Here is a 15,035-nt window from a genome sequence, read left to right on the forward strand (position 1 = left end):
TTGTTCACATAAATGTGATAAAAATATGTTTAAACTGTATTAAATAACTTACGTGTATTGATATCTATACGTATCTTCGGGACATAATTTAATGTCGATTAAATAATATAAACGCATCAACATGGGTATTACACTATTATATATCATATTTAATTTATAATAATAACGACTCTGGAGTCTGGACTCATGTTACAATATTATCATACTCCATAATATATTTCGTTACGCGAACGTGCAGAGCATACGTATATTTTTTCAGATAATTCGTGTGTTATCTTATAAAATATCTTGTAGGTATAAAATACAATATTATATTGTTAATATAATACCGAAATCGCGTTCCGGTAGTTGTCGCGATAGATGCTTAAAACTCGGCGACCTTGACTTTGGTCTAAGCTGCAATAATAAACGTATATATATATATAAAATATACTATATAGGTATAATATTATTCACTTGTAATACGATAAACCACAATTTATTATTATTATTATTATTATTATTATTCGTATCTACCTACCTGGCCAACCTATACTAGAGCACAGGCGTGCAGGAGAAAACAGACACCGCTTTCGTCCGTCCGTCTATATACCCGACACGGTAACCGCGGTATACGTATACCTCCACCGCTGACGCCGTCGCGTCGGACCTCGCAGGCACGTACAAAGCGCCGCTATATAAAGCCGGCCGGTCCGCCGTGGCCATCAACACTCGTCCGCCACACTCCGTCGCGTACACTCCAAGAACTCAATACGCTCTTCTCACCCGTAACAACACCCGCGTCGCAATGTACTGCAAAGTCTTGATCGCTCTGTGCTGCATGGCAGTGTACGCCGTGCACGCCAGTCCCGCGGGCACTGCCGCTGTTTCCGCCGACGACGAGATTAAGGACTTCCCGGCCTACATGAAGCGGTTCGACAAGCTCAACGTCGAACAGGTGCTGAACAACGACCGCGTCCTGACCAGCCATCTCAAGTGTTTCCTCAACGAGGGCCCGTGCGTCCAGCAGTCCAGGGACCTGAAGAGTGAGTGCGCCGAAAACGGCGTTATTCGTTGTATTCTATATAATAATTAATCATCTTCTAGGTATATGTATATGATATTCGAATGTATCTGTCTAAGTCGAGTTGTTCACAGACGTCGTCGTCTGTCGTGTGTCTTGTATCGTGTTCTGATTGGCTGTTGCAATTGTAGTATCGTTACATATAGCTGGTATCGTGGTGGTATACGTTCATTAACCACGATATGTTACGAAATTTCCAGATAGGATTGAGTTTCAATTTTGAAAGTGACACGAGAGATGGCTTAGCTATGCTTAATGTTAAACCTTTTTGCAATAAAAAAAAAAAAAATGTGTTTTCAAATTATGAAATTGTTTTTATACACTTATCGATATATTGGATATAGGTAGCTTTTGCTGACATTTTCGTACAATATCACATAAAAAAATATTAACATTCTATTATTATTATTATTATTGTTGTTGACTTACGTATTATTCAACGTATTTATATATAAAATTTAAATTACACGAAACGCGTTTTTTTTCGTTACGATTTATATGTTCAAGATTTCAAGTCTATATTTCCGACCGATCTCCAACTTATTCTTCATTTTACCAAAGTCACATTAAAATAAACTTCTATTTAATGCGTAGTGTAGGGGTGTTTTGGATAGGTACTGTTGTATAATATTATAAAAATAGTGACTTTAACGCGGCGAATCCTTTTTTCGTGGCAGTTATGCCGCCACAATTAATTCATAACGTGTTTTTTAGATCGTTGGTTTTATAACAATTATAGTAATTATTATCGTTGGTATGATATGTTTTATACTATACGCTCATTTAATGTTACGTTAAATTTTTATCATTTTTCACGTACATAGTTTGTTTTTGCATAGATTACCATTGCTAATTATTATGTTCCGAATCTGACATCCGATACGCCTATTGTGTAACGTCGTTTTAATATTATCACCCTGTGCCCAATCGGTCAGTCAGAGCATAATAATATTATTGCGATATTATTAGTCTAACGATCGTCGTAGCCCGTGAGTAAACAATAATACAGTATAACGACGTTATAATATTATTTCGCGAACACGTTATCGTAAGAAACTTACGTGCAAGATTATTATTCTAGGCATTAATATTATTCTCCGTCGGTTCTCGCAAAATTAATAATTATGCACTGCGTGTGATCGATGAACGTTCATCGATTACGAACGATAAAGTTTCCCTACGAAGTAATAATAATAATAATAGTAATATAAAAAACATTACTTACCCACGTATATTATTATCATGTTTTTAATATAATATCATGTGTTCCTATGCTCATTCGGAAGTTATATTTTATTGATTGATTGTTTTTTTTTCTTTTTCGGTACTTTTTAATAGGAGTCATCCCAGTGATCGCCAACAACGGCTGTAACGGATGTACCGAAAGGCAAATGACCACCATTAAGAAGGCGCTTAACTTCTTGAGGACGAAAAAGCCAACCGAATGGGAAAGACTTGTCAAGATCTACGACCCATCCGGCACCAAGTTGAACAAGTTCCTCGACGCGTAACGGCTCTGAATATGCTATAACAATGATATTATGACAACGCTATAATATATTAAAAATAATTATAGTTGAAATTTATTACACCACGTGTGTGACGACTGACAATGTCGTTCATGATAATATGTTTATGTTTAAGACGCACGTTTAATAGTTTTATGTATGCATACACAAGATTTCACTTATGCTGTATTGCAAAAAGAAAATCGTCTATTTATAAGTTTTTATATTAATTTATTACATTTATTGTACTGTTTTAAAAATAGAAAATAAAAACCATCTCAATTAAGAATGTTTAAAAAAAAAAAACTCTTTATTAACCTATAATGCTATAGCGTAGACTGATAGCGATTAAAAATCGCACAACACTACAATGGGCTTAACTACTGCTTTGTACGTCCGTCAAACCGATAATAATAATTATGTGATATCAAAGTGTGCAAATGTGTTAAGTTGCCTAATCGAATCGATCTTAAACATCTTAAACGGCGAATACGTTCTTTACAAAATATATTATATGCAATTATATTATTAAGGTAGCACGCGCTTAAAAAATTATCAATAATGATTTCAACACGACTGCAATATACCTATTAGGACTAAATCTTAATGTACTCATTCCTTCTAAGCTAAAACTTCTATTGGGTGATGGGGTGGTGATGGGGTTCAGTTTGTTTTATAATAATTATTACAAGATCAAAGATTATGTTCTTAAAATTAAATACAAATTTCGATTGTATTAGTTTGATTTTCAAGTTTGTTTTAAAGTGATTACATGAGTTGGGTCCACGTGACAAGCGTATTTTAATAATTTGTTAAAAATCAAACAAATTTGGTATAGGTCATAGTAGATAATAGATATAGTATTAATAATAGTCTCTCATTGTTCATAGCCCAGTCTATTAATTTTACCATAACCACGAGGAGGGTTTGACTGACTGGAATGTCTCCAAAAAAATTTAAATTCATGATAAAATATAATCGAACATTTCATAGTTTGAACATATCGCTATATATGTTAAAAAGATAATACAGTGCACTTAATACTTACATATTGAGTAATGAGTATATATTATTATCGAGTACTTGAACTTAAATTTAATATCTATTTATAATGTATAAATTATAAATGAATATTGTCTGAAGATATCGTACGAGTACTTATCTGCGTATAACTTACAAAATCGAATTGACAATAGGTGTATTAATCAACGCACGGATACTAATACTTATTGGAGTTATACACTTGTAGGTTACGTAGGTATATTATTTTTATCGCATATAATCGCAAATTAAATTCCGACAGACTGTTAATCGCTGTTGAAGTCTTCTCTTATCAGACCGACTCACTCGCGTCATATTGAAATTTTAATTAGTATTTTTTTTAACTGTCGTTGAACATAATATTTTAATATTAAAGAAATATAATTTTCAATTAAAATCTTTTTTTTTCTATGATTATTTCATCGTATGCTATTCTATAAACTCGTATACCTATATAGGTATATAGTTAAAATTGATGATCTTAAGAAGTGAAGACATCGTTATTATAATAAGTTGAAGTAAAATTTTTATCTTTTCTCCCTCCCCCCTCCCCCAAGTATCAAAAAACGAGATATTCTCATATATTTATAGACCTTATATCATATGAGGTATACCGAAAATACGCTTAACACACAAGTCGTGTATAAAACGAAAAAAACTTAACAGTTAAACTTTACGCAATAACACATGTCATAAACACATGTAAATGATGGTTCAGAAAATTGTGCACGTAAACACGCGTGACATTAATGAGTAATAATAATAATAAATATGTATAGATATCGTGGTCGAAAGACGGTTTAACAAATATTGTATTGTAATAATAATATAACAACACTTACGTAATCGACTAGGCCTCGTGTAATTCGCGGTTGTTTTTGAACTTGCGCACGTGTATTAAACAAAATATTGAAAATAAAAAATAAATCTATATTGTATTAATAATAATTGCACTGGTTTATCGCGTGATGACCTAGCTGAACAAAATATGTATAGCACTTTTTAAGAATGATAATTTTTAGCGTGTGACCTACCCGATTTTCAACTATCTCCGGTCGAGATAAACAATACTGATATTGGTATTAAAATAATTTGATAACATTATAAGCAACCTCCAAAAGAGTTATTAACAGAGTATTGGGTGGTTTATAAACTGTAAAACGCATTTAGAACTGATGTAATAAAGTATTTAATGTTTTCTCCGTTAAATAGAAAAAAAAATATTGAATCATACATATCTTTTTGTAGTTGCTGTTCTAATGTACCTAATAAATAAAGCTCAAAACAAATTTTAATATTTTAGAAAAATACGGTTTATTATCACGTAATGAAAAATACTTTTAATTTATTCGTTAATGTTTGGTTTTCATTGCAACTGTAACACTAAATAGCATATGTGAAATCTTTAAAGTAGGTATATAAGATCTATGACATAATCTAATTACAATTGATTGATAAAATTGTGATTTTTGTTTAATTAAAAAAAAAAAAAGTTATGTGAAGCTCAAAAATATGATATACTCGTGTATTATGTTAAAATAAAAATTTTGCAAACTAGTTATAGTGTATTATGTGTTTTTTTTTTTTTTTTAATGATATACTTGTATGTTATATTAATATATAATACCATTGGACTTGAAACTCGGCCGGTATCTGTAGAAAAATAAAAAATAGTTAAATAATAAAAATAAAAATATATTATATTATTTTTATTTTAAATAATTTTTAAATTTTAAACATAATATCAAAAATTAAATAACTGTTGTATGTGGACGAATGGTAAAACTATGTTACCTATTGCGTATTCGATATGTATAATTTATATTAGTTCTGGTAAAAATAATAATATTTATTTAAGTATTATTATATTAACTGGAAAAGTTATTCATAATTCGATAGTATATTAAAAATCCAAGTATTTTAAGTTTTTTAATTTCTCAACCATTTTTAGTTATACTTGATTATGATTTAGATTTAACTAGATTATGCTCATTATTAATATTTGACTTAGATAAATTATTATGTATATAGTGTATTGTCTTTTATTTAAGTTTTGCATTGCTAATATAATATTATCGATATTGCTATAAAATTACGGAAAAATGGAAAACATTTTGACTAAACCTTCCTCTTTCCAATAAACTTATAAATGTAAAACTAAATGTTAAAAAATTAAAGTACCCTACTAACATTAAAAAAAGAGATGAAATAAACATCACCCGAGCTAAAATAGGCCATTTTCACCTAACCCACGCATGCTTCATCAACAAGGAACCAGCACCAGTATACGACACTTAAAAGAAATATTAACGATAGAACACATAATCATAAACTGCTCCAAATATAGAGAAGCACGAAAGAAACTCAGCAATCCTCTCACACTTCACCAAGCATTCAAAGAAGAAAACACCACTGAAATCATCAAAGTTTTTCACAATGTAAATCTAAGCCACAAACTATAAATATCATGTTTTTCTAACCCCTAGATATATTGTACATTAACTCCTAAGCTAGCAATCTTTGTAATTGAAACTTTTACCATTAATAAAAAAAAAATATATATATATATTAACGATAAATGTTTTCTAGAGCACGTACGTTTTTATATATGTATAAAATATTACTATATAAATATATGATTATATGTAACAATTACTGATGAAGTTGAAGCATATTAGAAAATAATACAACTGGTTGGATAAAAAAATTGAAAACCGAAGAAATTATAATAGGTAGGTAGGTACTGCAGTATTACGCACTTTACATTGGTACGATGACCTAAGTTCAATGTACTACAAAATATATCATCCTTATATCATTAATTAAGTCGTTATGTAATGTATAAACTGTATATTATATTAAGTAATGTTGCGTCCAATGGACATATATGCCGTGGAAAATTTATCCAATGAAAAAAAGAATGTATCATCGTGGTCCGTGAGTAAGGATTTGATATTCTAAACTTGAATTTTTTATGTATACGTATATGTGTATACGTAATAAAATTAAAGGTAGCCTTGCAATTCAAAACACAGCTTTTCACAGTATTACGTGATAAATATAATATTTTATATTACTATTATTAGATATGAATCAAAAGTACAGATGAATAAACAACTGGTGGAGCGAGAGAGATTTGGTTATATAAAATATGTGCAGAATAAACTAAAATATATGTTTCTGAAATTATTCCACACCGATATTACTGCAAAGATAATAGATATGAAGTACGTGAGTGTCGTCGACTACAATTATTTCGGTCGACATTTTTTTCAATGTTTTTCCACGAAAATATGATGTGTCAAAATCAAATAACACTTGTGTACTATTTATAAATAAATTATTGATTTATCTTTTAATGTAAATTTTGATTAATAATGCTACTTTACGTTTACCTAATTTAAATTTAAATACTAGTACAGTCAAGTTTAAAATGTACCTATTATTTGAATCATGATAAATTTTATTATTATACAACTTTTGTGGAATATAATATTTACGATTTTCATGAAATAATAATATTGAAAATAATATTTTATAAATATTTGAAAATTGAGTATTACCAATATGCTTAATTAGTAATTATACGTATATTGTTGTATCTGATATTAGTGTGCTGTTCAATCATATCAAATATGCCATGGATTGACTACTTCTTATACGTATGCAACGTTCCTTGAGAGTTTCAAGTAAATACCATGAAATCGTAATAAACCCACACATAATTTTACACTTTCGTACTAGATTTTTTTTTTTACAATCATATTAGTTTTGTTAGCTTTCTATAATATAAGCAAGATACCTGCAATTTCCTGTATGTATATTATAAAGAGTGTAATAATGGGCTAATAAGATCGGTTGCTGTCTGCTCTTGTTTATTATTTATTTTACGTGTAAAAGATTATCGTATAAATTTCTAAGCCAAAACTTAAATTAAAAAATAACTCTCTTTTATACAAGATAAAAAAAAAATGTTTAGTTTTAAAAATTATTTTTATAGTAAAAAATACGTAAATAAGTGTTAAAAAAAAATGCCAATCAAAACATTTTGATTTCTTCCTGGATTGTCTCTCGAAAATGTTTTAATAATATTATCGAAATTTACTGTGAAAATTTGATGTATTTACATCTCACATGGTATTTATTTTTTTATGCCAATGATGGTGATAAAAATATTCTTAAGTATAAAAGTAAATAACAAAATAATATAATATAATATTAATCGTAAGAAATAGGTAAGTGAATTATGAGAAATTAAAGCAACGAATATAAAAAATAAAATAATAATTTCTCTCAAAATCAACTACCCATGGAATATAAACCAATGTATTTTTTTGTGCCTCAACGTCAAAAAAAGTCTTTTATCCGCAAAACCTGAAAAATAAATATTTTCTAGTTATATGGTGATTTGATTATTGTAGTTACATCATAATATTACATAACAAATCTTATAATTAAATATCTAATTAATTTTTATTTGCTGAAAAACGTAAATGTTGTCGCATTGCTGTATAGGTTAGTAAAATGCAACATCGACATTTTATTAGTATTACGTTTGTTTAAATGTTATATGTGATAAGTACCTCTTATTACACAATACTATTGTATAATTTGTTTGAGTAAAAAATAAAATCAATTTATTGTGTAACTATACAATTTGTGATGGTTTGTTATTTATTTTTATAAAACGAAAAGATCGTATAAATGGTCCGCATTGTACGTTGTACTTTAAATTTAGAATGAATTGGACAATAAATATTATTTTAATTGTACGCTTAAAATTTTCTAATAAATTTTCTTAATTTTTTTTTTGTGTTAGGAATTCGGGAAAATACTTTTATTGTCCAAAATTTGTTTAACCATACTCAACGAGTATAAGATAGAATAAAATAGGTATAATAATCTAAAAATTTAAGCGATCGTTCATTTACATATTCAACGTTTTTTAATGCGACTATAATATTATTATGTATCGATTCGTATAATATATTTAGTATAACTGTTTGAATCGCAACCTAGAAACGCGTCTTATGTAAAATTTGAGTTGTGTATTCGCATGTATAGGTAATAATAATAATTTCGTGTTCAAGCTTGTGCTACCGTAACAAACAACAAGTAACAACCGTTTCCGGTAGTGTATTTTCACCTACATATTATATATGTAAATATAGTTGCGCGTCTCGTAACGTTTAAAAAAAAAAAATGTAGTTAAGGTATGTAATATTATGATAATATCATTAAATTATTGTAAAATGGAGTTTATTTACATATTCCAGTTTTACGTAATATTGTAATTAGTTATATTATACGCGTAGTGCAATGAACAGCAGTAATATCATAAAACTGTTCCACTCTTATTCTGTGACAGTTTTTTTATAATAGTAGGTACGTTTAGTACAACATAGTAGTTATTATTATGTGGATTTTGGCAATATTTGAATGTAAAACCCGTAAGATTTTTGAATTATTTAAGTTAGATAGCTATTAGAACTAAAGCTAAAGGCAAAGGTAAATTCACTCCGTGAATCTCCAGCACGCTGCACAACATGCGTCCGTAAATCATATAATAGTATTAAAATAATAACTATACCAGTGACAGGTAAAATCACTTTTCCGTAATAACGAGAGTTACGGAATAATTGCCATTATTGTAAATCTACTATATTTGTTCTTATTATATTATTTTCCATCCACCAAGATTAAATTTTTTTTATCGTTTCTTCCGCGCAAGGCACCTAAGCTACGTCATAGATATATACTTAATAAACGTCTCGATTCCTAACTGCTGTACTTATGCATAGTATTGAAATTAATCAACCCACAATTTGTTGCTGTATTTGTTGGAATTAGAGTATTATAAATCACAAAATATGCGTGAATAATATATTATGTATTATATATACTGTTAATAATAGGCGATAGCGCAGGTTAGGTTAGGTTAATTAATTTTTAAATACATTTTTTAATTTGCTTTAAAATCTGCCATATTTTGACATCATCTATTATCACGAGTTAAAATATAATTAATTATCTATATTTATAAGTTAACAATCAGCAACCAATAACATTCAGCGTTTTAATTCATTTTATTTATTAAAGTGATTGGGAACGCGGAAAAATAAGATTTTGTCAAACTGCAGATTGAATGTATTTAAAATGTGATAATATTAAAGTAGTCCTAACGAAAGTGAAGTAAATATGAAATGACGATAATTATTATTTATCGTCGGTTTCTACAATTTTGAACAAAACTTAATTTATAGTGTAAAATCAATTATTATTGTTCTTAAAAATGATGACAATAATAATTACTATAAAAACTGTAATACATTCTTATTAAGGAGTTTAGAATAGGCAATGTAAATAAACTTAAATTTAAATATATTAATTAAATTCATGGTTTTCGGTCTTTTTGAAAAATTGTTATACAATTATGTTTTAATAAAACAATAAAATTAGAACTTTTAATATCAAAAAGCATTTGAAAAAAAATGAAAGGTTTCAGTTCAAAAAAATTACAGATATTTTAATTATTGGGGATATCATACATACTAAACGAATATTGTTATCGAGTGAATAAAATATGATATTTAGTTTGTGTGAAATTATTATGTCTTATGTTTTTTTTTTTTTTTGCGCATTATAAATATAAATTAAAAATATTTTACATTCGGTAATCATGAAGTGTTATTACTGAATAGCTTATATATCCTTCCATCTATTGTGCTTATTGTAAAAAATATATTTTATACAGATTGTACAAATTAAATAAATATAACAAAAAAAAAAAAAAAATTTTCGATAACAATTTAATCAAAAATATATTCAATTTTCAAAATTCTAGCTTTGACCGAAAAAATTGTTTAAATATTTAATATTTACAATAATTTCTAGTAGTACCAATATATAATTTTATCTAAATAATTTATTAATTTCTTACTATAGTAATTAAGATGATTTACTCTCGCTTCTCTCGAAATCTGACTTATTTCTGCGTATAAAATATATAGTGAAACCTCCATTAACGGGAACCTCTAAATAGTGGACACTCTAAATAGCGGACAAAATGTTGGTTATTGAGAGTGTCCAGTATTTAGAGATTTTCGTGTATTTTCAATGAACCTTACAAACATGTTTGTTATACTTGTAAAAAATCTTTCAGTTTCATATTATATACAATTTCGCTCTTATATTTTTCTAGTCAATACCAGATCAATTACTCTACATACATTTTCCATCATCAGTTTCGCCATAAGTCCGTTACTATTTTTTATTTTTATTGATTTATTTGTTTATTATAAAGCAGTATTTTGTATTTATTATTTTTAATTTTCAATGCTATTTATAGAAATATACACTATAACAGTAATGTTTTGTAAACACTGATTATTGTATGTTATAATATTCATACATAAATGTGGCTAAATAATAATAATTTTGAGAAGGGTCGATATTATTTCAGGTATTTTTTCATGAAAAATAAAATACAATATTCTCAGCATTGTTGATACTCAAATTTTTTTCGTTTAATTAAATACATTTATGCTTTTGAATCGAGTGGAACCAAAAGGTATAAGACGCGCAAAAAGTGTACACAATCTGAACACGTCTTACAATAACACAATAATAATATTACATAATGTTGAAATACTTGTACAAGGTGATCCTTAAGTTACGGTCGACAAGATGTTATTTGTTCATTGAAATATTTTAATTTTAAAATATATCATATACTTTTTTTTTATAGAATTTCCTATGTAAATATTTATCGAAAACGAATAATTTCATACATCTCAATAACGGGTACTTCTGAATTATTGGTAACTTTATATCCTATGGTTCATAGATAATGGAATGAATCGCATTTAATTTAAATTAAAAACTTAAAAACGAGAGCATGATGTCTATGTATGTATAAAAAAAAAAAACAGTTTTAATTTTCAGAAAACGCTATATTGTCAAGATAAAGACAATCTTTTAAATATTCAATAAAAAAATCTAAGCACTTAAAATTCTAAAAATCAAAATTCAAGTATAAAAACGTGCCGCCCAAAAAAAATCACCCTGTATATTATATAAGTGTATAAATATTTATATATATATATATATATATATTATGTCTTACGTACGTACAATTGTAGTTTTGTTTTTCTAATCCAAAGTTAAATTCTATTCGTTTTGTCCTGTTCCCCGTCCCGGAAAGAGTGGGCCGCTTCTCTACATCCGCCGCGTGACACTCGTATGCTAGTGGATTTTTTTACTGTCTCGTTTCGTTTTCACGCGATCATATAATAATGATAAATGATAATATTATCATATACGCGTATGTTGTCATCTTTGCCTAACAAGCCACGTGCGTCGAACACATAAAATGAAGGTAATATATCATTACATAATACTATGGGTGTAAAGTGTCGCACTTTAGGTATTATTTTATACTTGTATAAACATTGCAATTGATGTTATATTGTGTTAAAATTAAGTTATAATAACTATTATAGCAAATATAAAGTCCCATATACAAGTATTTTAATTTTTAAGCTTCTGCGAGTTTTAATAAATTTAATTCTACAAAATGTGCGTGTTTCGTATAATATATTAAAAGTCGTTCGAATTTTCGATATTGACTTTAAACTAAATCAAAGACTTATTTTATACATAATAGTTATACTGGTGTCTTATCATCATTTTCTCTTATCAGTTTCAGAGTTCCTTTTAGTTTTAACCGCTTTATTTAATCTATGGTTTATTATAATATATATCCTATTGTTTTAAGCTAACGATTAAAGTTCTGATGAATCAGTTTTATTTTCGAGAATTAATGTATTATATCCTTGATTAATTGGATGCAAATAAATTCTTCGATTTGATACTCCACAACTGTCCAATGTCCATCTTAACATATAAATATTTAACATTATTCGAGGAACGTGAGACAATAAATTTAATAACGGCACTATGGTTTCACCATCATAAATTTTATCCTCACTTCAATTGCACAAATAATAGGTAAAATTCTCTGGTGGGAGAAATTTTAATTTTTTAAATATTACTGTAGAATTATACCTGTAGAAAAAAGTCAGGAAAAAGTAAAAAAAAAAAGATACATGCATTTATATATTATAATATTATATTATTGTACATCGCTTGCTTGAGGAGCTTGTTAAAATTTTAGGTTGACTAAGCTCTACAAGCCTATCCTTTTTTTTGAAACTTTAACTCGAGAACTATCCAGAAGACTCTAGAACGAAATCTGATTATTCGTTAGCATAATATTATGCAAGACGGGGCACTAAAACGGCTGATTTTAAAAACAGATTTTCTCAATAGTTATTAAGATAAGAATCGTCACTAAATATTATTAGTTCAAAGACAATATGTAATTTAGTAAACACGGAACAGTGGATTGGTGAAAAACGTGCTTTTGCAATAAAATTGTACTATAAAAATAATGGCAGTTACGTAGCTACACAGCGTTCATTTCGTTTTCATCTTAATCTTAAACGCCATGATTCTAGATCATTGGTTAAGGACGATTTAAAAAGTGAAATCTATGCATAGAAACCTCGAAATATTTATGAAATATAAAATAAAATTATGAAAAAATCGTCAGTACACCTCTGGAAAATATACGAATTAGGCTAGATGAGTAGTGCTTGAAAAGAGATGGTCATCATTTCGAGGAAATTATTTTTAAAAATAAATACCAAGTTATGTAGTTCATTATAATAAGTAGTAATTTATTTTTACTCGTTTTTTTTTTTATTTTTGAAAGTTGAACATTTTAGTGCCACACCCTGTAAATTTTAAAGACAAGTCTTTTACTGCTAAATCGTTAAGTTGTAGTGTTTATACTTACGCTATTTTGATTTAAAACATGCCGATATGTATAAAAATATTAGTTCTCATATGTTTTCGATTTTCTCTTTGATTAGCGCGCATTGGAAATTTGAAGAAGTTGTAATAATATTATAGGTATAGCTGCGTTTACATAACCTGTAGTGAATAGTACAAATATTCTCGTTCAATTAGTATATTTTATGATGTGAATGATTACTCATTTTATTATCATTATAGGTAAGTAGGTAATAATAGTATTAATATGTGCTTTAATTAGAATTCATGTTATTGTAATGTATGATTAAAATGGCGTATTGATCAAGTTTATCTATAGTTGTTTTAATTATAAAACTAGAAATTTAAAATGTTTTACCTATTATGAAGCGTGTTTCATATCACGGAACTTAAACGATCGGTGTGAAGGGTTTTGAAAGGGAAATGATTTTCTCAACTAAAGTTAACTGTCGAACGCAATATAATTTATAAAGTATATTTCCGAAGTTTATGACAATTTGTAGGGAGTTTAAGTATGTTATGCAAAATCGTTATTGTTGCACACAATGTATAGGTCATCTGATTGGAGTCTGAGTAAATCGACTGCATCGTGGGTCCAAATTTTCAAGTAATAAATAATAATATTATACCATTTAGCGTTTAATATTATTACTGTCGTCAACATCATTATTATACAATAAGTGGTGTTATACTCGCGGTCATTATCTTCGTTTGTTTCATCTCACTCTACCTATATATCATAAAGAAATATAATGTATATATATATATAAGATATAACAATGATACGAGTAAAAAACGTTCGTACTACTTACATTAACATAATAAACGTATAGACTATCCAACACGGTAATATATAATTATTATTTCATACGATATAATATATTGTACTGATATCGTCAGCACGAATATCCGGCTCCGTATTACACGAACGTACGATGTTGCGAGAGCGGTCACGACTAGACAAATTAAAGACAAAATTACTGGGTGACAACTCAAGGTGACGATGATCAAAAGGTCTTTATTTGTTGAGAGTAAATAAAAAAAAATCATCTGCATGACATAAGCATGACCTGCATCTGCTGGCAACGACCGCGGTGGAGATATAAGCCCTTCTATACATTATAATATTTTTAAATACTAAACAAAAAAAAAAAAATAAACTCGTCGTCCATGGATTACTTGTTTTCCGGAACCGCCACGATTGTAGATGCATGCGAGACGTGCACTTAACTACTCGATTTACACGATACATTTCCGATGTACCCATAAACAGTGTATTGAACGACGGCACATCAACACTATTATTATATCTAAGACATACGAAATTTTTAAGGGAGATGTTAGAGTATAGCGATGCGCATCGGCTTAATATCGAGCGTTTAATGAGTTACATATTGTGCAGCATAGAGATCAGTGAAACGTAACAATCCAAATTGAACTTTCCTTTTTGATTTTACTTACGTTTTTTTTCCGAACAAATGGCTTAAATTTATCTCTTATTTATATTATACTTAATACAATAATATATAACGTATTGGACCATTGGCAGTGTTATGCAATACGACTCT

At 28.2% G+C, this 15,035-nt stretch overlaps 1 protein-coding gene across 1 annotated transcript; it reads left to right on the forward strand.

Moving 5' to 3' along the window:
- The first annotated feature begins 687 nt into the window (after positions 1-687).
- LOC112604042 (putative odorant-binding protein A10) lies at positions 688-2,853 on the forward strand. Its single transcript, XM_025352902.1, has 2 exons — positions 688-1,025; positions 2,402-2,853. The coding sequence occupies exons 1-2, from the start codon at positions 788-790 to the stop codon at positions 2,572-2,574; spliced, it is 411 nt and encodes a 136-aa protein (XP_025208687.1). The 5' UTR covers positions 688-787; the 3' UTR covers positions 2,575-2,853.
- The last annotated feature ends 12,182 nt before the right edge of the window (positions 2,854-15,035 follow it).

This window comes from Melanaphis sacchari, unplaced genomic scaffold (genome assembly GCF_002803265.2).
Source record: "Melanaphis sacchari strain LSU unplaced genomic scaffold, SCAv2.0 Contig118_pilon_pilon, whole genome shotgun sequence".
NCBI classification, from domain to species: domain Eukaryota; kingdom Metazoa; phylum Arthropoda; class Insecta; order Hemiptera; family Aphididae; genus Melanaphis; species Melanaphis sacchari.

Coding starts and splice junctions, on each gene's coding strand:
- LOC112604042 (XM_025352902.1), top strand. CDS start 788: ATGTACTGCAAAGTCTTGATCGCTCTGTGCTGCATGGCAGTGTACGCC. Junction 1,026..2,401: donor GCAGTCCAGGGACCTGAAGA/GTGAGTGCGCCG, acceptor ACTTTTTAATAG/GAGTCATCCCAGTGATCGCC.